General features: G+C 44.2%; 1 protein-coding gene across 1 annotated transcript; it reads right to left on the bottom strand.

Moving 5' to 3' along the window:
* Positions 1–1,829: 1,829 nt before the first annotated feature.
* On the bottom strand, positions 1,830–9,432 carry Prox2 (prospero homeobox 2). The gene is made up of 4 exons (XM_008849732.3): positions 8,128–9,432; positions 5,097–5,204; positions 4,000–4,194; positions 1,830–2,669 (listed from the first exon to the last, which is right to left on the bottom strand). The coding sequence occupies exons 1-4, from the start codon at positions 9,430–9,432 to the stop codon at positions 2,484–2,486; spliced, it is 1,794 nt and encodes a 597-aa protein (XP_008847954.1). The 3' UTR covers positions 1,830–2,483.
* Between the last annotated feature and the right edge of the window lie 16,426 nt (positions 9,433–25,858).

Raw genomic sequence — 25,858 nt, 5'->3', positions numbered from 1 at the left:
GCTGAAAGAACATAATGACCAGCTCAGCTCACATTCATATGTTCTCAACAGTGAAAAAGACATGCTTGATAGAAACAAAACTATATTAAGAATAGAGTTCCGCTGGCACATTGTACATATTTATGCATTCTTCTGTGTCTAGCTTGGTGGTTAGAGAGCACTTCCTGGAAAGGCTGCTACACAAATGTTTTCAATTTGAGTGTGTACGCTTCAGCCAACTAGTCCTCAAGACAAAGTTCACTTACTGCCCTGGAGATAACTCAGCTCTTTAAAATATATACTAATGCATTTCAGGCTTGGGACAGAGAAGAGGACTGCTCCATATTGGACAGTCATATAAACTTGGAGCTGTTTCCTGTGAATATCCTCAATAGCAGTGTATTATTCTGGAGAGTGGTTCTATCTCTAAACAACTGCTGCCCTGGCCCAGGCTGCTCGGTACTTGCTAATGTTTACATCTCAGGTTTGACAGATTCCTTTATTTTGACAAAGAGAACTTTGTGAGAGCAGGAATAAAATAGAACAATGATTTTATATAATTAAGTGTAGTGAGGACATTTAAAAATAACCCTTAGCTAGGGGTGGAGTTTTGTGATGGAGCACATGCTTAGCTAGAGGGAAGGAAGCTGTAGATTCAGTACATTGCACCAAAAAGCCTTAAGTAATCTATAAAGATTAGTTTGGGTTAGCTATGTTTTGTTTCTTTCAGTTATTTGAATAGAAATTTCAAAAGAAGTCATTTGTATCTTTGTATTCTGACATGTCTAGCAATAGTTTGGGGATTTTTTCCCCCTATGTTCCTTCTAGCACCACCTCTCATAAAGCCATGAAAGTTGAGTGCCTAAATAAGGAACTTGTTGTATGTTGATGGTAAGGAAGGAAGCCAATGCAGTCACAGACAACCCTTATTCAGGTCTACAAAGCGTGAACCATGTACTACCCCCCTTTGGGAGTGCTTATTATGAGCTTGATTCTGACTAGAAGACACTGATACAGTTGCTCAGATTTTCAGATGGCTTGCTTAGATGCTCAGAGTGAGTCACAATTTGTGTTGGACCAGTAGGAAGTGTAAGTATCACAATAAGTTCATCTGTGGAAGTTCAGTCATTGACTGTAATTCCTTTGTGAAGTGGGAAAATCTGCATTTCTGCATTTGTCTCAGTTACACCATTCATCGCCTTTGAGTCTGTGTAGCCTGTACTAGCCTCTTGCTGGGGCCTCCTTTTCCACCTTGAGTTAAGCAGTGGACCAGAGTCTAAGATTCTGAATTTCTCATTGTGAAGTTCCATTTCTAGTTCACACAGACAGCTGGAGTATCAACTATACAGCAGTTAGTGACTGTTTGGATTGTCAGTTGACAAACTCCCAGCAGACCAAAGTGAACAAAGAGTAATGCTGAAGCCCTTCAGGAAGTTTGTGCTGGGTTTGCTGAAACTATCAGTGTAAGTCTCAAATGATGAGGCACTCCTGAGTGCCAGTGTGGTCAGATGGCAGTGACATTTTGCTGGATGCTTATTGAAATGGTTTCCTGTTTGAGGTCCTGAGTGACAGTGTAGGTGACTGTGCATAGTCCAACTTATATAGTCGCTGGTTCCTCCACACTCCTGACCAATCCAATGCCCCCTGATATGAGGGCTAATGAGTTACCCACGGTTCAAAATTTCTGTCTCCCTGTAGCCCCAGCTGGCCTGGAACTCACTATGTAGACCAGGCTGGCCTTGAACTCACAGAGATCCGCCTGCCTCTCTGCCTCCCAAGTGCTGGCACTAAAGGCACGCACCACCACATCTGGCTCTGGTTTTGTTTTGTTTTTTTTTTTTTCCTTGACTGGTTATTTTTAAGTGAGGATAACAGTTGACTACCAGGGTGAAAGCTTAAAGGTAATGTATGTGAAATTTTTTAGCAAATAGATGGAACTTGATAAATAAGTCAAAACAGCTTATTGTGAAAACTCCAGGTAAGATAACCCTATCTGATAGCTAGGGGAATTGGGAGCCTAACATTTGTGTCACATGTTACAGAGTACTTTATGAAATATTATCTTTTAATTCTTAGAACCTCATTTTAAAGATGCAGAGATATCAGGAAGTCTCCACAGTCACAGCACCTAGTACTGGTGGAGTTAATTTTCAAGTCCTCTAATTCCAGATGTGTTTTTCTTTCCCAATATACTGCCAACACACTGATGCATGTAGTTGTTATGCTATGGTTAATGTTAGTCTCTGATGATCTGGACAAGGAAACAAGTATTCAGAATGGCATTAGTACCTATGGGAGCAGGTCCTTGTGCCCTTTGATGTGACTACAGCTAAACTGCTATTTAAGACACACTTTGGGCCATCCTGGAGCAGTCACTCATTTTGTTTGATCTTTTGTTTTTTGTAGCCAAGGTTGGCCTTGCACTCTTGATCTTCCTGCCTCCACCTCCCAAGTTTTGGGATTACAGGCCTGTGCCATCACACTTGGCTTCATTTTGCTTGATCTTAACTCCGAAACAGCTCCAGGGAATAGTTGGAAGATTTGAATATCTCTGGGATGTCATTGTCCAGTTTTGAAATAATTTTGTAAATGGGTTTCTTCCAGGAAGGATCTGAGTCTTTCCCTACGGACATAGCCCTGAAGAACTCCTGTAATGTCAAGCTGGCAATTTCCAAGAAGCAGTCTGGGACCTGCATCCCCAAAGAGACCCCCAAGAAAAGGAAGACATGAGGCTGGAAGTTCTGAGATCATGGAAAGCCCACTGGCTGATGCTGCCTGTTGTGGGCTCAGAGCATCCTTGATTCTCCAGTCTAGCACTGCTCTGCTCCCTTGTGAAACACAGACCTTAAAAATGACCATTCTAGGGGTACAGTCTTGGGAGAAAGTATATTAAAGACACTCTTGTAGGAGTTGCTGGTTCCATCAATGGGTACATTTTAGTAACTAAGTAGGAAATGAATGAAAATGAGTTATAGCATTCTTAATTCCTTAGACCTGCTATAAGAAACAGGGCCCTCAAGCTTATGACCACCATACTTTATCCGCCACCCTGTAGAGCTGGATCTCAAGGACTTAAATTCCTGTTTCCAGAGCCATTTGAGGTGGCTGTTCCAGAACCCTCACCCAGACTGGCACTATAGGTGATGGGATGTTCAACAGGCCCTCCAGATGCAACTTGGTTCGGGGGCTTGGTGCCATTGCCTGCCAAATGACCGTCCCTGTGGAAGGACAGGATAGTGCTGCCATCCCACCCTGGCTCTTGCCCTCCCTTCCCATGGTGGGCTCAGGTTTCCAAACATGTTCTGGCTATGGAAGCCAGCAGTCCTTATACTCTTGGAGGTATTAGTAAACTCCTGTGATCACAGTCCAGTGAGAAAGGCAAGAAGAAGGCAATGCACTTAGGACCAGGCACACTTGGCACCTCCAAAGGAAGATGGCAGCCTAACGGCTACTAGTCTCCTTAGGCTGTACATGTCTGCTGGTGAGACCTAAGCTCACCCTTCCCTGACACTTTACCACTTAGGCATCAGTATGAACATGCACATCCCAAGGGTTGGGATTCTTCAGCTTTGTTATTTCCAGAAAGAATTTCAGATTGGCTCACAACTAGAACTCGTCAGGTGAGAATAGAAAAGCCAAGTGTTGATAAAAGCCGAAATTGTTTAGAAAACCTAGGCAAAGATTAGGTGTTACAGTTGAACCCAGGATTTGGTGGTGAGCCACTTGGCTCTGAGGCAAAAAAAAAAAGTCAAGATTTTTACTTCATAATTACAGAGTAATAAGTCTAGAATAGCAAAACCTCTGGCAGGCCTCCTTCAAGTTTCAACGGGACTGTATTTGCTTTATCTACCTGTTATCTGAAGATTTAGAGGCTATAATCCTTGCTGGTGATACAGAAATTGGCCTCAAGCCACTGTGATTCTCAATGATTAAGGACAGACATAGAAGGGTTTTTAAAGAACTAATCATACAGAGAGAAAACACATCTCAGACCTTATGGAACCTAATACACTGTCTTACCTTGAATTCATTTCCCTTGTTATAGTGCATATTGAGAACTCGAAAAAGTTCTGAATCACGGAGAACCACCAGCATTTTGGGATTTGTGACACCTTCTGAAATTGCTTGCCGGGCATATTTCTCCATTTGGATGTAATAAAATTCACGAAAGTTGCTGAACCACTTGATCATCTGGGAGGTGATGCAGCGATTAAACTGTGCAAAGAAGGGGTCCATCAAGTCAGACATTTGCCATGAGGTGTTCAGAATCAGGACTGTTAGCATCTAGTTCAGCATGGGATTGATGTGAGTGGCTTCACAAAAAGAAGTGTTGGCCACAGGTATTGGCCAAGCCTGTGCAGTTAGACTCGAAACTCTAAGGTCCACTAGAAAATCATTTTTACATACTAGATTCTTAAAGGGTTTTGATCATGAGAATCTTTTCATGGTGACTAAACATAACTTTGGGTCAAGGCCACTTTGGCACCAGCATGGCAGCCATAGAACCAGAAGGGATAAAGGGTTAGGGAGCAGTTTCCTGGCAACTTAGAATTGCAAAATGAATAGATATCTAAATTAGAATTTACTTCAGGGATCATACTTCCATATGACAGGAAGGCTTAAAACTCTTGACTGAGATATGTCCAAAATATTAAGAGCCATCAACCTGCAACTTAGGGTAGTGGCCCTCAGAAGGTTTGATGGTGTCCTATTTATTTTTTGGTGGGGATAAAATCCAGGGCTTCATGCATGCTAAGTAAGTGCTGTACTATGGCACTACATCCCTAGCTCCTTATGTTTTCTGTATTTTCGTAATGTTTATACATTCTTTTTTCATAAGGTCCCTACCATAGAGTTAAAGATCCACTTGTTCTTCCCCTGCCTAACCTTCCCATTTTTTTTCTGGGATTATCTATTGCTCAAAACCCTAAGCATTCTGATACCCTCCTCTCCTGGTGAAACGTTGCCCATGACTACTCGGGCAGTCTCCGAACTGCAAATTGCACTGATTCCATCAACAACATGAGGGGAGCTTGAGGTGCACACTTGCCTCACACTGAGCCAAACACTGCAACTGGGGAGTTTTGCAGAGGCTAGTACCCAATGTGTGACTTTACCTGAACATCTGGGAAATAAGCTTTCAGGAGGTTGGAGCTAGGATACCGTGTGAAGAAAAACATTAATTTGGCTTTCTTCAAGTGACCAGGGTTTAGGCCTTCCTGGATTTGTTTTGGTGTCAAGGAAAAGTACCACTTTTAAAGCATCAGTTTACTTCCTGTGCTGATGACCCCTGCAAACATACTGAACATTCCTAAAACTCGCCCAACTCTGCAAGAAACACTGCAAGCACCAACCCCACAAAACTGACACAGGACAAGTAAAGGCAAGAATTCTCTGGAAGCAGAGTAGCTACAGTTGGCAGTTGAAGCCCATTTTCCTAAACAGTGATAAAACTACAAAGATTGTGATAAGGGTTGAGTATGTTAAGTCTACCTAGGAAATTCAGGAGAATGCTATGAAGAGGTGCAAACACTTTGAAATGGGAGGGAACAAAGAGAAAGAACCAAGTGAGCCAGTCTATGCTGATTTTGTTATGAAGACAAAATCAGGAGGTTATTTTTTTTAAGAACAGTTTAAGACCAGGCGTGGTGGTCAACACACCTACAATACAGGTACTTGGGAAGTCGAAGTAGGAAGATCAGAAATTCAAAGTCGTTCTCAGCTATGTAATGAGTGCCAAGCCAGCCTTAGGATATATAAGACTGTGCCTCAAAAAAACAAAAGACAAAGCAAAAATCTGATAATAAAGAACCAGTTTATCACATAATTTCCCCAGACTCTCCAAATGGTGATTGTTCTGTTCTTGTGGTTGTCTCCTACCCCCTACTCTCCCCTGCCCCAGATTGGAGAATTTGCTGTCTCTGGAAACTGATCATACAAGCTGGAAGCTGTCCACATAATAAAGTTGCTCAATTTTAAAACATCTTAGTGTGTAAAAGTCAGGTATCAAATGGCTTCTGTAATAACAAATACAGTTTTCTGTACTTGGTGCACTGTTTCAGAGTGAGGCAGGCGAAGATTGCAGCTCTATCTCAAGCAACACTTGGGAACGTCCGGTAGAGCTTTCCTTCCATTCTACCTCAATTTCCTATAAAATAAGAGGAGTCATCTTGGTGATCTCCATTCTGACCTTGGCAGGTGTGAAACAGCAGACTTCTAGCCAGACAGAATACCAGGTCCCATTATGCTCTCGCTCAACTGAGACATAAATCGTGGCCTGCGTCTGTGCCCCACCTGGCACCTGGCAACTTTCCCTTATCTGCTAAGCCCCAGCTCAAGCTCGTCTCCACTGAACCTTCCCTTGCTGAATTAGGCCTTCCTTAACCACGGCTCACAAGGTTCCTTGCACAAACCTCTGTTATGACCTTCCTGGAATTTTTATTGCATGTGTTGTCGCCGCATTTAGACTGTGAGTTCCTTGAGGGTAATACCGGACTGTATCTTTATGTTCCACATGCCTATCCCACTGTCAAGCAAGTAATAGATGTTCAATAAATGTGCGTTAAAAAGTGAGTGGGTGGTCAACCTTATGTCAGATATATAGAGAGAAGTTATACTTCAAGCTATACCTCTTCCTATGACAGATTCCTTCCCTTTAACAATGGCAGGTGTACAGGCATGGTGAAGCCATGCCTGGATTTTTACAAGGGTTCTGGAGATTCGAACTCATTTTTTGTTTGCAAGCAAACAAAGGAGCAAAGTAAGTACTTCTTCCCACTGAGCCATCTACCGAGCGCAGAGGGTTTCACTAAAGCCTTCCAGGGAAACCTGAGCTTTGGGATGTTTTACCACTATAGACCAGCAGGGGGCACTCACAGCACTTAGGACACAAAAGCAGGCTCTGGTTCCATGACTTACTGTCCTGCAACTGCCAGGCAATGGACAAGATTGTTCACACCTGGACATGGAAATCACACATTAACCTGTGGAGGCTGGGCTCCACGCTACTCATGCGAAGCTGCCCACCTACAGCTCACTGAAAAAGCAACATTCAAAATATTGAGAGGACTTTGGCCCTAAGAGTTTGGGGCTGCCTATAGTCTCTTAAAGCTTCACATCAGATTTCAATAAAGCTCTGAAAAATCCCACAGTAATGAAACTAACCCAGTACTTACCCAAGCTGCATTTTCTTCTAATTTAATAATTATTAATATATTGTTGGATATTCTCAGAAACACTTTAAAGAGAGTGGGCTCTGCTTAAGGGTTATAAAGATGATAACGATCCAAGCAGGCCAGCTTGGACCTTTCTGGCCTCCCCATGGGGTGGAGGGTATCTCATCTCTCTCAATGGCCCACCCCCTCAGGCTCTAGCCCACCCTGTTGCACTTGAAAGCTATCTCACCCTGAAGGCTTCTGGCTCCTTCCAGCTGCTTTTTTAGTTCTATTCTCTGAGGAAAACTATTCTTTTTGCCTCCTAATTCTTGGTTCCTTATGTATTCGCCATGATATCTAGATCATGGAGACATTTTGAGTGTAGTCTCATGAGGTTGGGGAAGCCATACCTTTGACCCTTTCTGCCTAAGAAGATGGGCAGTTGGCAGCCAAATCATACATAGAATTCTTTCTTCCATAGAGCATTCCTCTTTTTGTGGAAGCCCATTTGAATTTAAAAGCAAGCAAACAAAACTCTTTCAGACCCAAAGTAACAAGTCAGTTGTGGCAAAATCTGATAGGTCATAGAAGTCAATAAACCTATGATACCAAATCCTAGAATATGGTTTCTACTTCACAGTCTATGAAAGTAATAGGCTGTGAGCCACAAGAAAGATTCAGGAATGACGTTAAATAACTCTGGGAAATCAGGCATGTAAGCGCATGCCTATAATCCCAGCACTTGGAGACTATAGCAGAATTGCTAAGAATCAAGGCCAACTTGACTACATAGTGAGTTCCAGGCAAGCCTGGGCTACAGAATGAGATCCTGTCTTTTAAAGCAGCAAACAAAAATAAAAACGGACTGGGAAAGAAAAGGACAAAACATGGGCTCTCATGTACAGTATAGATACTTGTTCCCACTTCCTCCTCAACTTTTGGTTTTCCTGTTTGTCTGGGCAGTCTATGTTCATCAAAGACCAGTAAAGGATATGTGGATGGAAGAGAAAGGAAGTGAGTCAGCCACAGCCTGCAGTGAGTCCTGCTCCATCTTCACAGAGGGTAGGAGAGGCCTGTTCTCCTCATGGGCAGGGGTGAAAGGCAGGGGGAGCTGTTGCTGGCTCAAAACCCAATGTTGCTGGGTAGATTTTGGGGAGCTGTGACTCTGGGAAGATGAGTCCTGGGGAGGACTGACACTCCAATGGCCTTTAGGCCCATGACCCAGGAGCTGCCTAAGAATTTTATTTTCCTGGATGTGAGAAGGCACAGTTGTCAAGGGGTAGTTTGATAGGGGACTCTGATACAGTTTGGAGACCTCTCTTGGAGAGATAGGACACATAGGAGAATCTAGAGGCCTAGTCAGTGATAAATTTCCCAAAGGAAACCCAGCTTGTGGCTGGACCGTCCTGGGCAGGGTGGCAAGATCAAGTGTGTCCTTATAGGCACCTCTACCTGAAGGCGAAGGCTGGCTTCTGCCCCCTGGAGCTAGTCCCTGGAAGCTTCTGTCCTGCTGGGTCAGGTGGCCTAGGGGGTCCAATAGCACCTGTTGTAATACCGAGTCCACAGCCTGGGACACAGCCCGGCTCAGTTCTTTCCTCAGAATCTCCAACAAAACCTGTGCTCCTGAAGGACAAAACATGGGCTCCTCAGATTGGTGTTTAACCTCAGCCATTCTGGTCTTCATGGCCTCACAGAGGTCCTTGTTGGGACCCTGCTGGGGGTCATTGTCCATAGTACAGAGGCTAGATCGCAAGCTGTTCCTCTGCTTTGCCCTCAGAGGACCTTTCCTTTGCTCAGACCCTCCTGGGCCCTGAATTGGGGTGCTGGGCTCAGGGGCTTGTAGGATATGTGCTTGCAGGTGTCTTAACTGTTGCTTCAGCAAATGAAGCTGTTCTTTCACCGGGGGCCCCCCCTTCCTGGGCCCTTGATCCCAGGCCGGGTCTGCTTTTAGGGAACCTTGCTGCACGGGAAGGCTCTGCTTCCTTTTACGTTCCCGGGCCTTTTCTGGGCAGCATGAGCTATCCCTGGCTCGTGTACTGCCTGGTGCCAGAGGACTAGGAGAGAGACACATGCCTCGGACAATGGTCTCCACTCTGGCTCTCTTGGCCTGGATGTGCTCATCCCAAAACCAGTCGGCATCTGTGAGACTGGAACTGGGGAGTTGGCCCCTGGGGAAGGTGGAGTCCCTGCCCAGCTCTTGCGTGAATGAGCTTCTCTCCCTTTCCATGCAGGGTTCTGCCAGATGGGAGCAGGCCTGGGGCTGAGGAGAAAGCAAGACAGAGGCAGTGGGTAGATCCATCACCTGCCTCCCAAGGTGCTTGGGCAGAGCTCCCTGAAGAAGCCCAGGGCCTTTGGAACTTGAAGTTCCTGAAGATCAGCAGGAGGCACACCAGTGGTAAAGGGCCTGCCTCGCACCCAGAATGATGAGAGACAGCTGCCACCAAGGACTCAGATGTGAAATGCCAGGACTCTCGAACTTTCTGGACAGACTCCTAAAATGATAGGATGAAAACAATACATGTAACTTAGAGTTATGCTTTTCAAACTTGAATGTACAAAGAAATCACCTGGGGAACTTGGTAGGTACAAATTTCAATTCAGCCAATCTGGACTGGGGCAGAGATTCTGCATTTCCAGCTAGATCTCAGGCCACGCTCCTCGAGACTCCACTTTTGAGGAGCTTCCAGGAGAGAGCATGTAGGGAAAATATTTATTGCACAGCAATAAGTAATGATGATGGCAGCCAATTGAAGAGCTGGTGTTAGGCCAAGAACTTTACACTCATTACCCAACATTCCCAGGCTCTGAGGACTGAAGGGGTTACTTTGCTAAGGTCACACACAACTAGTAAGTGGCAGGCTGGAGTCAAACCAAGATTGATCATATCAAGAGTGCATAAGGGCAATAGAATCACCTGAATACTTGTTTAAAGTAGCAAATTCATTGGCCCATCTAGATCTGTTAAATAAGACCCTGGCAGTGGACCAGGAACTTCATTTGTTTTTCAGACAAAGTCTCATGTAGCGCAAGCTGGCCTTGAACCCACAACGTAGCTGAGGATGACCTTGCACTTCTGATCCTCCTGCTTCTACCTCCTGAGTGCTGGAATTATAGATGTGCAGGACCATGCCTGGTTTAGATGGTGGTGGGGGTTAAACCCCAGACTTCATGTATGCTAGGCAAGCACTCTACCAACTGAGCTATATCCCCAGATTTGTTTGGTTTTTAAAAGAGTGTCTCACTATGTAGCCCAGGCTGGCTTTCACTTCACAGTTCTCCTGTCTTAGGCTCCTGAATCCTGGGAGTCATCACATCTGGCCCCAAGAACCTTATTTGAAACAAATTTGAGAATGATTGTTGTTTGACCACTATACTGCCTTGCCTCCTTGAAAACCAGACAATGCATTTATAGTTCAACTAACTATTCAACAACTACTTACTAAGCACCTGCTGAGTCAGGCCTTCTGTGCAATGGGAGGGCAGCAGTGATAAAGACTGGCAATCTGGGTCAGGAAACACCGCTCAGCAAGAGCACTGACTGCTCTTGCAGAGGACTCAGGTTCAGTTCCCATCACCTACATGAGAGCTAACAATCATCCATAACTCCCGTAGTTCCAGGGGATCTGATGCCCTTTTCCGACCTCTGTAGGCATTGCACACATACATACATGCAAGCAAAACACTCAAGCGCATAAAATATAAATAAAAAATAAAAAGTCTGGTAGTCTGCTCTCAAGGAGCTGTCAGTCTAGCAGGGGAAACAGAAGCCTGTTTTCAAGGGTGATACCTGATATAAAGAAATAGCACATAAAAGGCAGAAAGTGTATTTTTTAATTAGAAAATATTTTACTTACTATTTTTATGTGTATGAGTATATTGCCTACATGTCTGTAAGTGCACCAGTGTTGTATAATGCCCATGGAGATCAGAAGAGGGCATCAGATCCCCTGGAACTAGAGTTAGGACAGTTGTTAGCCACCATATAGGTCCTGGGAATCGAACCTGGGTCCTCTACAAGAGCAGCCAGTGCTCTTAACCACTGAGCCATCTCTCCAGCCCCAAAGGCAGAAATTGGGAGGAGGGATAAGAAGAGAGCTATTTTTAAAAAGTTTTTTGGATTTGTTTATTTTTATTATATGTGTATGAGTGTCTTGCCTCTGCAAGAGCAGCCAGTGTTCTTAACTGCTGAGATAGCTCTCCAGCCCCAATTCTTCCTTATTTTGTCTTTTTTGAGACAGGGTAGCCCCAACTGGCCTGGAACCCACTAGGTAGACCAGGTTGGCCTTGAACTTACAGAGATCTTCCAGCCTCTGTCTCCTGAGTCCTGGGATTAAAGTTGTGTGCCACCATGCTCAGCTAATTCTTCCATTTTTGTGAACAAGTAAACTTGAGTTTTCATGATGCCAAGAGTAGCTCCCAGTTATTAAAATTCTAAACCTTCTGACCCTAGCCACACTCCAGCTGCTTCTATTTGAGAGATTGATTTCTCTGTTCATTAAATTGAGTCACATTTTTCTAGAGTAGATAAATGAATTTTTCACCTACAAATTTCTTGTTTGCTCCCCTTGCACCAAATGCTGACTAGGGGACCGGGGAAGATGGCTCAGTTGGTAAAGTGCTTGCCACACAAGCATGAGGACCTAGTTCAATCCCTGGCACCTACATAAAAGCCAGGCTCGGTAGTGTGCAGCTGCAATCCCAGCACTGGGGAGGCAGACAGGAAGATGGCTGAATCAGTGAACTCCAGATTCCCAGAGAGACCTTGTCTGTGTTCTTCATGTGTGTGCCATGTATGTAAGCACACCTATGGGTGCAATGTATATGGAGGCCAGAAAAGGGCACCAGATGCCCAGGAACTGGAGTTATATATGGTTCTTAGCAATCATGTGGGTGCTGGAAACTGAATCTGGATCTTCTGGAAGAGCAGTCAGTGCTCTTAACGGCTGAGCCATGACATCAATTTTCTAAAATGTGGGTTTGTGTGTGTCCCTCTATGGAATCAAAGTCTGCTGGCTTCCCATCAACTGCCAGGTCCAAATGTCTCAGTTCTTTGTAAAGGTGGTTTTGATGAAACTGCATCCTTTGTGTTTTTGAGCAGGTCACATTCCTGTAATCTCTGTCTTTACCTGTGCTGTTCCTTCTACTTCAACTGTTTTCCCACTGTCTAACTCTCACTGACCTTTCAAAATCCAACAGAAATGTCACTTACTCTCTGAAGACTTCTGCTCTCATCCCCTTTAGACTCTGAGCTCCTTCTTTGTGGCTCCAAGTGGGGGCTGATTGCCAACTTTCGTCAAATAATAGCTGCTAATTCTGTTAGCTGTATTGCTCTATAGGCACTTCGTTTTACTAATTTTTCAGCTTCTCATTTGTGGCTCTGCAGATTCTCAAGTTCTACATCTACAGATTCAATTTCACCTGAATTGAAAATATTTGTTAAAAAATTGCATCTGAGGCCAGGCATCATGTTGCATGTCTGTAATACCTGTACTTAGGAGGTAGAGGCAGGAGAATCAAGAGTTGAAGGCCAGCTATATAATCAGTTTGAGGCTAGCCTGAGCTACAGGAGACCCTGTCTTATAAATTGCATCCATCAGGAGTGGTGGTGTACATCTTTAATCCCAGCACTCACAAACAATCATGAAAACAGAACATCTACCTATGCTGAGAAACCAGAAGCCTCTGCGCTGAGACCAGTGTGCTGCCCAGAGCCTCCATCTGGATGAGCCTGCCGGTAGCAATGATGCTTTTTACTTGAAAATTAACTAGCAGAATTCCCATATGTAACTACACAGGCAGCAGTAATCACAACCCATTAAAAATAGCTTTATTGCTTTTCTGAGGTTCTGAAAGTAATGGAGGATCATCTTACTCCTCAAAAATAGAAATGCATTAGGAGGAACCAAGAAAGGCATGATGCTGCCTCTCAGAGAACATCAGCATGAACATTCTGGCATGCGTCAAATAGTTTTTTCTACACTATTTCCTTTGTGTACAGAAAAATTTACATAATTTCTTATAATAATGTAATTTTGAAAATCAAAATAGTATTACAGATTTATAACTCTGTGGCCTCCCTTTTCTTCTTTCATGTCAATTAACATAAATTCTCAACAACACGATGAAAGCTGATAGTAGTGCATGCACTGTGATTTATTTTAAAGTTCTCTCTTGACAAAGTCTTTCCTGTCTCGTGCTCTCTTTGTAGTATAATGTCTATTGTAGTATCATTGTAGTACAAATGTTGAAAGCACAAGACATTTAGGTAGCTATGCAACCCCGCCATACCTCAACTTTCTCAGTTGCAAGATAGGAAAAGTCCTAACACCTGAGAGTTGTTCAGAACCCCGTGAATGGACATTGGTATGTTTTAGCACAGTGCCTGCACATAGTGATTGCAAGGAAGTGTTAACTACTGCTAGTATGAGTGATATTAGCTTTAATGTTCCTATGAAGATTTGGGAACTTATCCTACATATTTCTTTTTAAAATATTTATCTATCCTGTCTATCCTAGATTAATGAATTATAGAACAGTAATGCTGAACCACAACAATCTCAGAGGCACACGAGAGACAGTCATCTAGAGGGTCATGTAGGTGGCTGTGTGTCCTGAGCACACTCTATCAGAAACATAGGCAAACACATTTATGTTTTACACAATGTCAAAATGTACTGATTAACAACATATTCACAAGGTCAGTGGTTTTGTTGGCAGCAATTTGCCACATAATACTGCTTTCTTTGATAGACAACTAAAGCAAAGACAGGTTCTCTTATTCCAATATTAATTACCATTTATAATATCTATCTATCTATCATCTACCTATCATCTATCTATCTATCATCTATCTATCATTTATTTATTTATTTATTTATTTATTTATTTATTTTTGAAATAGGATCTTCCTGTAGCCCCAGTTGGCCTGGAGCTCACTATGTAGATCAGGCTGGCCTCGATCTTACAGAGATCTGCCTGCCTCTGCCTCCCCAGTGCTGGGATTAAAGAGGTGCACCACCACACCTGGCTATTTTTATTTTAAATATATATGTGTCTGTGTCTGTGTGTGTGTATGTGATGTGTGTGGGTGCCTGTGGAGGTCAGAAGAGGGCGTTGGATCCCCTGGAGCTAGAGTTTTTTTAAGTAGTCGTGAGCCACCTGATGTGGGTGATGGGAACTGAACTCAGATCTTCTTGAAGAGCAGCCCATGCTCTTAACCACTAATCCACTTCTTCTGCTCCCCGCCCCCCATTTACTTATTTAGGATACATTTCTAGAAGTAGAAATACTGGATCAAAAACTAAATATATATATTAAACTTCTATACTTTTTACCCAACAGGCCTCAAGAAATGGACCAATTGGTGAAGGGTGGATATGAGGAACAGAAGAACTTTCAAGTTTCACTCTGTATGCTTATGCAACGATTGATTTTTTTTTTTTCGGTATTTTAAAAAAGTACCTAAGCCAAGGCCAAACCCCAGACTCTGAGGGATAGCGCCCAGGCATCAGAATGTGAAAAGTGCTGAGTTCCATCACTAGACCCTAATCCTCTAGAACAGGATTTCTTAAGCTTGTATGAATGACTCAATTGGGTCTTTTATATTTTTAAAAAATATTTTATTATTTAAAAATTTTTTAAATACTTATTTTTTATGTGTATGAATGTATTGCCTGCATGTAGACAGGTGCACCCATGTCATGCAGTGCCCACCGCCATGTGGGTGCCAGAAATCAAACCCTAGTCCTCTGCAAGAGCAGCCAGTGCTCTTAACCACTGAGCCATCTCTCTAGCCTCTTTATTATTTTTGTTTTCTGTGTATGCATGTATTGCCTGCATGTAGGTAAGTGCATCCATGTTGTGCAATGCCCACAGAGGGCAGAAGACAATGTCGGATCCCCTGGAACTGGAGTTATGGACAGTTGTTAGCTTTCATGTGAGTACTGGAAACTGAACCTGGGTCTTCGGCAAAAGCAGCCAGTGCTCTTAGCTGAGCCATCTCTCCAGCCCTGATTCTCAATCATCTTAGTCATATATTTCTAGGAAAATATTTATAGTGTATATATTAAGAAACTTGGGGCCCAGGAGATGGCTCAGTGGTTAAAATGCTTGCTGCATAAGAATGGAGACCAGAGTTCAGTTGCCCAGTGCCACCATAAATGGCAGTAGGGTGTGTGGTGGCCCATCTGTAATTCTGGAGTGCAGGAGGCAGACACAGGAGAGCTGGAGCAAGCTGGATAGCTATACTAGCCAAATCAGCAAGCTCTGGGTTCAAGGTTCTGCCTCTAAATGTTATATAAAGTGGGAAGCAATTGAGGAAAGCAAGAGATATCAACTTATGACCTCCACATGTATGTGAAGCCCCCATGTGTGTCCATATACATGCAAATACACATACATGTATGCATACACACCACACATAGAAACACATACAAAAAAACAAAAAATAAAAATAAAAATGTTGATATGATTTGAGTCAATGACTTTATGTGAAAAAAGTTAAAAGAAAGGGGCTGGAGAGATGGCTCAGCGGTTAAGAGTGCTAGCTGCTTTTGCAGAGAACCTGGGTTCTATTCCCAGTATCCACACGTATGGTAACTCCAGTTCCAGGGGATCTGACACCCACTTCTGACCACTGCAGGCAATGCACAAACAACACAGGTGTACTTATTTACATGCGGGCAATACATTCATACACATAAAATAGAAATAATACTTTTAAAAAATAGAGCACAGCACTCCCAGCACTCAAGGATACAGAGGTAGGTGGATCTCTTTGAGTTCCAGGTCAACCTGGTCTCCATAGCAAGTACAGGCCACCTGGGGCTACCGAGGGACTCTGTCTCAAAAAGACCAAAAAAAAAAGAAAGAATAAGAGAAAAGAAGAATATAACATAATACTGCAATGAAATGTGAATTTAGTGTAGGAGAATAGTTGTGTTTTACATGAGCTGAGTCCGGAGCTGGAGTCTGAGGTGAGCCCTATGGGGCGGCGGGTGTGGAAGGTGCCATCCGCCGGTAACCGGGTGTCGGTGCCGGACGCTGTGCGGAGCCCGCGACTCCTGTTCCCGTGCGAGTTCTCGCGGGAGTCGCCGCTGTCCGCCCCCTTTGGCCCGGCGAAACTAAGTCCCGAGGCGCAGTTGTTCGCCGAGTGCCCCGGCAGTGGGGGCCGAGTCCGACCCCGGTCTCCTTACTCCGGCAGCTCCGTTTCCAGGGCCCGCCTCGGCCTTGGGTTCCCTGCACGCTCCGACCGGGTCCTGGGTACACGGGCCGCTGGACGCGCGGCGAGGACGTAGCCGACCTTGACCCGGCCGGGTCGCGGTGGCGGGGAAGGGGGCGTCCTGAGAGCCCGCAACAGGCCGCCGGGGCCGCTCCGGCTTCGCGGCCTCCGTCGGGCACTCGGCGCCGGAATCCGCCGGGCAAAGTTCGGCCCCAGCCCAGGGCCTCCAGGTCGAGGCCCTTCTCGGCGCAGCTCGGGTCTGGAGACGGAGACCGCGCGCGAACAGCCGGCCACCGCCGCGGAGGGGCCGAGGTGCGGAGCCGCAGCGATCCGGCAGTGCCTTCCTGCGGGGACACGGGGGGCGGGGCCTCGGAGCGAAGTTGGTGTCCACCTCCAGCTCCTCAGTTCCGCGGGTGGCCAAGTGCTTACTGTGCTGGGCAGAGGCCCGGCTGAGTGCAGACTGGTTATTTCCCGTCTTTAGCGGCCTGGGATGAGCAGGGTGAAGGGGCGTTGCAGCGTCCTGCAGAGGCGGCAGAACGGGCTGGAGCTCAGATGGGGGGGGCTGCAGAGGACTGACAGGACGGCAGTGTGGCCCTGGACAGAGGCTGCCAAATGTGCACTGGGCCGTACTGTACTTGAGCTTGGAGAGGGCAGAGAAGATGGGGTCGGGCCATTGTGGTGGGCCCTGCAGGCTGGAGAACTGTGGAGTCTTTTAGCAGGACAGTTTTTAAAAGTTTAAACACCAGATAAGTAGGATTATTAGTTTGATAGGAGCTCTGAGGGTTAGGTTCAGCTGGAGTCTTTAGAGATGAAACAGAATTGGCTGCAATGACTGAAGTGGGCAGCACTGTTCAGTGAACTTGTGGCCAGAAGCCAGGCACAGAAGGACTTTGATAAAAGGCTTGGAGTGAACCAAGAAGATGGCGCATGAGATTCAGGCAGCAGAACTTGGACCAGACTTTAAGCACTTACTGTTGTAGAGCCACTGAGGGCCTGGCCATAGACAAAGCCCTTAACTTTCCAGCTCCCTTTCTCTCTGTATATCATAGTGACACCTTGTCTTAGAGTAGAAGAGAAATGCCAAGTCCATATTGCCAGTCCAGTCTACCCCCCTATTCAGAACCAGACCTGAGCTTCCCAGTGACTTCTCACCCAAGCATTCCAAGCCCTTATGACACATCCCCAGTCTGCCTTTGCAACCAATGGTACCCTGTCCCTCACCTTCCTGTGCTGGTGCTGCTGTTTTCTGCCCATCCTCAAACTCATGGAGCCTTGAGCCAAGATAGTGAACACATTGTGACCACCTGCTTAGTGTGTCTCTGTTAAGTAGTGATGTGCAGCTTCCTTAGGAAAATGTGCTCGGGTCCTGTCCTGTTGTGCCAGTTCCTTAAAAGCACAACTTTCTGACTCCTTGTATAGCACCTTCAGGCTATCCTGTTGGTGTCTGATGGACAAGGCAGTCCATAGCTCTGGCTGCCCCTCTTCAGCAGCAAGGGCACCTGTGAAGAATGCAGTTAGGAGTTTTACTTTGTATGTTAACTTAAAAATGAGATTTTCCGGGGGTGGAGAGATGGCTCAGTGGTTAAGAACACTGAATATTCTTGCAGAGGACTTGGGTTCGAATCTCAGCACCCACATGGCAGCTAACAACTGTCTCTAACTCCAGGTCTAGGGGATCCAATGCCCTCTTCTGACATCCTTGGGCATTGCATGACATAGGTACACTTACATACATGAAGGCAATATACTTATACACATAAAATAAAAATAATAAATAAAATATTAAAAAATTAAGAGAAAATGATGACTGTTCTCATGAATTTATGTGAAAGATGGTCATCCCATGTTAATTTTAAGAGTGGGAACTTGTTAAATGTATTAATAGGGTACCATATACATGATACTATCTCATGTATCCATTTAAAAAATTCATATTTAAGCAGAGTTTATATAACACTTTTATAATCACTTGGGGTTATGAGAAAATTGGATATTAAAAACACAACAAAAGCTGAGTGTGATGGTATAGGAGGCTGAGTTAAGAGGATTGCTGTGAGTTTGAAGCCAGCCTGAGCTACATAATGAGAACCACCAGTCCAGCCTGAGCCATATAGCAAGACCCTGTCACATACAAACACAAGAACTAGTGAGATGGCTCCATAGGTACAGGTGCTTGCCACCAAGCCTGAGAGCCTGACCAGTAGCCACACAGGAGAGAACTGACTCCCACCCTTTATGTACAAACCATGGCACATATGCACCCACCCACATATACATTTGCACATAAAATTTTAAAAATGAATAAAGTCCAATTGAAATAATGTAAACATACACAAAACCAAAAAAGAAATACGATAATCATTTAGGGGTGATGGAGCCATGAGTAATCTTTTTCTCTAGTTTTTCATTTTAGTAGTCCATATTTTCTTTTGAAAGTAAATATATATGTGTATTTTGTTTTAGTTTGGTTTTTGGTTTTTGGTTTTGGAGACAGGTTCTCCCTGTAGCCCCAGCTGGCCTGGAACTTGCTATGTAGATCAGGCTGGCCTCCATCTCACAGAGATCCTCCTGCCTCTGCCTCCTGAGTGCTGGGATTAAAAGCATGAACCACCATACCTAGCCTAAATAGTATTTTTATTTATTCTTTCATATAATGTATTTTGATTATATTCAGAACTTGTTTTCCATATTTTCAAGGAATATATTTTCAACTTGCAACTTAAGAATGGCAACCTGGGGCTGGCAAGATGGCTGGGTGGGCAAGAACATTTGCTCCACAATTATGAGAACCAGAGCTCAGAACCCAGCACCCATTTAATAAGACAGGTGTCCTAGCAGATACCTGCAACTTCAACTCTGAGGGACGCAGAAACAGGAGGGTTGCTGAGGTACACACATACACACACACACACACACACACACACACACACACACACCTTCACGGGCTGGAGAGATGGCTCAGTGGTTAAGAACACTGGTAGTTCTTGCAGAAGACCTGGGTTTGAATTCGAATCCCAGCACCCACATGGAGCTAACAACTGTCAGTAATTCCAGTCCCAGGGGATACAACAGCCTCTTTTGACTTCCGCGGGCATTGTGGCTCTTACCTACATACATGTAATACACGCACACACACACACACACACACACACACACACACATATATATATATATATATATATATATCAACAAATTTCAGGATTGGGGATGTAGCTCAGTTGGTAGTGTGCCTGCCTAACATGCATGAAGCCCTAGATTCCATGAAGTCCAGGTGTGATGGCATACAGCTGTAATCTCAGCACTCTGGAAGTGGAGGCAGGAGGATCAGAAGTTCAAGGTCCTTCTTACTACATAGTGAATTCAAGGCCAGTCTGTGCTAATACCAGACCCTATTTCAAATACAAAAAATAAGCCGGGCGTAGTGGCACACGCCTTTAATCCCAGCACTTGGGAGGCAGAGGTAGGCAGATCTCTGTAAGTTCAAGGCCAGCCTGGTTTAAAAGGGGGGTTCCAGAACACCTGGGGCAAAAGGGGACCCCTGTCCAAAAAAAACCAAAAAAAAAAAAAAAACAAAACAAAAAAACAACTCCTTGCATTTTCTCTCATTGACTCCTTTCCAGGTATCTGACATTTTTTAAAAAGGAGCAAAATTATCTTACAAGCATAATCATAAAACAGAACTCATAAGACAATGACAAATTTCCTAAAATTCTATACCTACAAAGTGAAAACTGAGACTAATGTTGAAATTTAAGTAGACAAACGAGAGGCTGTATGCATTTTGCCCTTGCAGCTTAAGCATTGGAACCCATGGACAAGCACTGAAGAGGAACAGCTAGAGTCTGGAGCTTCCTAGACTGCTCCAGTCTCCCTGGGAGACTGTCCTTCCCTGGGATATCCCTGGAGATCTCCAGAAGCTTTGCCCAAGTGGGGCAAAGGGGAAGGAGTGGTTCCCATGGGGCCAGCTCCAGAGAGAAGCTCTTGTAGATTGTTTCCCTTCTGCAGTGTGTACATATTTAGGCAACAGCACACTCCCGCCAGGGCACAGGAACAGCCCATAAAGCATGATGGGTTCTGGTCTGTCCTTGGGGGAAAGGCACCTTGTGAAGCTTGAGAGGCGCTAAGTCATCATCACTGAAGTTCAATCCAAATTTATATAAGGAAGTTGATTTGTTATTTCCTTGGTAAAGTTCCTGTCAGGATCCTGTTAGGATTTGACTTTGTAGTACTTTTTCTTTTCTTTTTTTTTTTTTTTTTTTTTTTTTTTTTTTGAAACAGGGTCTCCCTGTAGTACCAGCTGGCCTGGAACTCACTATGTAGAACAGGCTGGCCTTGAACTCACAGGGATTCTCCTGCCTCTGCCTCCCAAGTGCTGGGACTACAGACATGCACCACCATGCTCGACAGTACTTTTACTTTGTTATTCATTTCCTTGACTCAGTTATATTCCAACTGGACCAGCCTTGTACCTTAGTAGTTGCCCCTCATAATTCAGTTCAGATAAATACGGAGCAAAATGTCTTATCCTATGCAGATGATGGAAGATCTAAGGACCCTCCATTGGTGATTGACTTACAATAATGGCCATTCAATCACATATATGAATTCCTTTTTCCTTCACTCAGTATTCCCAATTGCTTTCCCAACTATATACCCAAATACCAGGCACAGCTGATTGGAACTGTATATCCAGCACATTCAGCAGTATTTTCAGGCTGTATTGAGGTGTGTTCATATATAACCTCATCTCTGTTTTATTCTCCAAGATGAGCGGTCCCTTACATGGTCTCCACTTTGTACTGTATTTGCTGATGGCAGAAATGGAGTAGGGGGCGCGTCAGACTGAATAGCCCTGTCCATAGGCACCTGTCATAGGGACCCAACTGAGTCAGAAGCCTTGGTGACCTGAGCATTGTCATCTGTGAATTATGGAATGATCTATGTTCCTAGGCCTGTAGCAGAATGGTTAACTCTTTCATGACCTTATGTAAGTAAACTGCCTGCTTCCCTGCTCTGATCTGATAAAATGGGGTTGGTAATTATCTTCCAGGCTTGTGGTAAGGATGCCATGTGGTCACCTATGGCAAGGGCCAGGGTTGGGAATGGCACCCCTTCCACAGCAGTTCCTTTTCCTGTGTTAGTTCAGAAGGCCCCATAGACTGTTACAGTGGCAGGGGCTTCAGGAGCATCCAGAACAGTGATTTCCAGACTTTTAGACTTTAACCATTAACACAATGAAAAGAGAAAAATTTGGGCTATCTGGAGAATTGCTGACATTTTATTTTGCAGGTAAAGACACAAGAAAATAAGTATATAAGCCGGGCATGGTGGTGCATGCCTTTAATCCCAGCATTCCAGAGGCAGAGGCATCTGTGAGATGGAGGCCAGTCTAGTTTGCATAGCAAGTCAGGCCAGCTGAGGCTAGGGGGAGACCCTGTTTCAAAAACACCAAAATTTAAAAAAAAAGTATATAAAAGGTTACTCTTGTCATCTATATTCCACACAAAAAACAATCTCAACCATCTTGTTTGTCTAGAGGAGGAGGAAGAGCATGACATACAAATCTAGCTTTGTGAAATTTTCATCTCTGCCCTTTGTCATTTTAATGGAAACTTTCTAATGAAAACATCATAGAACTTGGATCTTCATGACATGCCTTCACTTTACAGGAGTCCAGAAAAGCTAAGTAAGGGGTCTGTGCACTGCTCCCAGCGATTTGCTCTGGAGCTGCACTTTCTATAGTTCCACTTTTCTAAAATGGGGATGATAAGCCTCAGGGAGAATGGTGTGAAACCCCAATGAAAGAAGACCAACAAGGGACTCCAGAAATTCACCCTAGATACTAGACAGTGCATTTTCAGCTAGTGGGATGTCTCCATGGCTGGAATTCACTTGAAAATATTTCAGTCAATGAAAATAGATGAAGCAAATATGACAACGCAAAAGTGTTAATAATGAAAATGTCATAACATTCAATAATAATAATAATAATAATAATAATAATAATAATAATAATAAATGGACTCTAGCAAGACAAGGAGAAGGGAAGGCATTACTCACTGAAAAGAAGTCCTCAGGGAGGCCCGGTCCCCAGCAGTGCAGCCGCCCAGTCTTTACCAGTTTTGGACAAACACAGCCAGGGTCAGGAAATGATTTTGGTTTCTCTGCTTCCTCCCCTGGTGGGCCTGGTGCTGTGGCTAGGTGAGGGGAACCTCCAGTCCCTTCAGGATGCAAGGCACCCTCTGACAGACCCAACCCTGCTGGGGACAGTGGGCTGCTTAGCACAGCCAACCAGCATGGGGGGCTTATGAATATGTAAATTGAGGCACTGAGCTGGTTGGCTGACCCCTCTCATTTCCCACCCACTCCAACTCAGGTGCTCTGAAAGCATGCTAAGAGGGGACTTGCTTGAAATGCCATTTCCTCCATCCTTGCCTAAGAACCTACAGGGCCCTTTCATATATTTGGAGTCTGGTTTGCCCAGCTCCTCCATTACTCTAGCCTCCAGTGGAAAGCCTCTGCCACCAAGTTCCTGGTGAGGCTGCTCCAAACTGATTATCTTTCTCCCCGCTCCTCCAGCAATCTCAGGAAACTGAATTTTGCCTACTACTAAAACGTGGCACCTCAGATCTGCAGGAAGGACAGATCCATGCAGTAGAAATTGGAACACTATTGAGGAAGCTGGTTGCTGGGCCCAAGGGCCGATCTCTGATCGAGATGGCTCAGTGGTTAAGAGCACTGACTGCTATTGCAGAGGACCTGGGTTCGATTCCAAGCACCCACATGGCAGCTAACAACCATCCTAACTCCAGTTCCAGGGGACCCGACACCCTCTTCTCACTTCCATTGGCACTGCACCACTTGGGTGCACCTACCTACATGCAGGCGATACACTCATGCACATAAAATAAAAATAATAAATAAAAATACAGCAGTGAAGCCGGGCGTGATGGCACATGCCTGTAGTCCCAGTACTTGGGAGGCAGGGGCAGGCGGATCTATGTGCGTTCAAGGTAGAGCCTGGTCTACATAAGTGAGTTTCAGGACAGCTGAGGCTACAGGGAGACCCTGCTTCAAAAAGACAAAAAACAAAACAAAAACAAAAAACCAGCAGTGAAAATCAATGCATGGGGCTTGAGAGATGGCTCAGAGGTTAAGAGCACTTACTGCTCTTCCAGAGGATGTGAGTTTGCTTCCTAAATTAATACATAATTTTAAAAAAATTATTTATTATTTTTATTTTTTTATGCATGTGCATGTATTGCCTGCATGTAGGTAAGAGCACCCATGTCATGTAATGCCCATGGAGGACAAAAGAGGCTGTTGGATCCCCTGGAACTGGAGTTACGGACAGTTGTTAGCTGCCACGTGGGTGCTGGGATTCAAACCTAGGTCTTCTGCAAGAACAGTTAGTATTCTTAACTCCTGAGCCCTCTACAGCCCCAATAAATAATTTTTAAAAACCCAAAAAACAAAACTAGTGCACTGTAGCTTAACTCATCAACATGAATAAATCCTCAAAACATAATGTTGAGTGAAAGAAGTCAGAGAATGCTTCAAACACTGTGATTCCATTTATATGAAACTTAAAAAGATACCAAAAAATAGTCTGGATTTTCACTGTATGTTAATCTATTATTTTTAATTATAGCTGAATATACAAATAGATGGACTCAGGGGCTGGAGAGATGGCTCAGTGGTTAAGAGCATTGACTGCTCTTGCAGAGGACCCGGGTTTGATTCCCAGCACCCACATGGCGGCTATGAACCGTCCTTAACTCCAGTTCTAGGGGAATCTGAAGCCTTCTCTGACTTCTGCAGCATTGCACAATACAGGTGCACTCACATACATGCAGGCAATACACTTGTAGACATAAAATAATAAATAAAATATAAAAAAAAAAGAATAGATGGACTCTAGGTGCCATTGGTAGCACATAGTGACTATATGTTTTAGCCCCTATTTTAAGAAGCCCATGATGGAAAGACAAGCTATGTAGCTCCATCCAGTAATATTCTGGCCAGCAATATTCATATTCGTGTCAGTGTGTGTGTGTGTGTGTGTGTGTGTGTGTGTGTGTGTATGCGGTTGGTTCAGACCACATATACCATGTATACAAATATTAGGGGATTCAAGGTAAAGAGAAAGAATGTCGTGTGCATTGTTCAAGGTGAACTGACCACTCTGTGATGTTTTCCAATGATGGAAAAAGTTAAAACCACAAACTATTTTGTGTGTAATTCGAAAATAAATGCATTTTTTTCTCAATTAAAAAACTGAAGAAAAATCACGTGTATGCACATGCATATTGAGACTATTATAGAAACCTGAACCATGCTGCCACTTGCATTCATGAACTCATGTCCCCATAGATAATGCATGCCCAGAGAGGCTCCAAATCAGAAGAGAGTACTAGTTTACAAGATTGTAGCTTGTATTTCATAGAAACTTTTAATAAGTCTCAAGGAAATCAGTTTTGACCTTTATTCTCTGAGAAGGATGACTTTGCATGCTACTATGTACAAATGTGTTTGTATGTGTTAAAATGCATTGGGGAGAGGCAGTACTGGGGATTGAACCTAGGCAAACGCTCTACCACTGAGCTATATTCCCAGTCTACTCCCGTTTTTGAGACAGGATCCTTATATATTGCTCAAGCTGGTCTTGAACTCATAGCCCTCCTGCTTCAGCCTTCCTAGTTCTTGGATTATAGACCTGGGCCACCATGCCCAGCCTAAGACTATAGAAAAGATGAACTTAGGTGATTACTCAAACTCCAGGAGATATGTTTACCACATTATACCTAAGCTTGAACTTCTAAGCCTTAGAAAAGAATCTTTAAAAGTAATCATAAAACCCATGAAAGAATTAAGCAACTCTGCGAGGGGAGGCTGGGAATGTTGCTCAGTAACAAATCACTTACTTAGCATGCATAAAGCCCTTAGGTTCAAGCCTCATCACAAAAACAAAAAAACCATTAAACAATTATATAAGAAATAAGAGCAGGGCATGGTGGTGCAGGCCTTTAATTCCAGCACTCAGGAGGCAGAGGCAGGTGGATGGATATCTGTGAGTTCGAGGTCAGCTCATACGGAGAGTTCCAGGCCAGCTGGGGCTACAAGAAGATCCTGTCTCAAAAAGACGGGGTATGCTTACACACAAATAAATAAATAAATAAATAAATAAATAAATAAATAAATAAAATTTAAAAAGAGGGGCTGCAGAGATGGCTCAGTGGTCAAGAGCACTGACTGCTCTTGCAGAGGACCTGGGTTCAGTTCCTAGCACCCACATGGCAGCTAACACCTGCCCGTAACTCCAGTTTCAGAGGAATCCAACACCCTCTTCTGACCTCCACAGGCATTGCACAATCAGGTGAGTGTATGCAGGCAATACACTCAAAATATTTTTTTAAAAAGAAATATGGCTGGGCGTGGTAGCGCACACCTTTAGTCCCAGCACTTGAGAAGCAGAGGCAGGCGGATCTCTGTGAGTTCAAGGCCA

This window comes from Nannospalax galili, unplaced genomic scaffold (genome assembly GCF_000622305.1).
Source record: "Nannospalax galili isolate Female #2095 unplaced genomic scaffold, S.galili_v1.0 scaffold24, whole genome shotgun sequence".
Classification (NCBI taxonomy): Eukaryota; Metazoa; Chordata; class Mammalia; order Rodentia; family Spalacidae; genus Nannospalax; species Nannospalax galili.
This window is presented reverse-complemented; position numbering and strand designations above follow the sequence as displayed.

What these genes read in the sequence shown, in the direction of transcription:
- Prox2 (XM_008849732.3), bottom strand. Translation starts at nt 9,432, where the DNA reads ATGGATCTACCCACTGCCTCTGTCTTGCTTTCTCCTCAGCCCCAGGCC. An exon ending in CTTATTTCCCAGATGTTCAG is followed by an intron (nt 4,195 to 5,096) that starts GTAAAGTCACAC and finishes TTCTTTGCACAG; the next exon opens with TTTAATCGCTGCATCACCTC. An exon ending in ACAAGGGAAATGAATTCAAG is followed by an intron (nt 2,670 to 3,999) that starts GTAAGACAGTGT and finishes TTGGGGATGCAG; the next exon opens with GTCCCAGACTGCTTCTTGGA.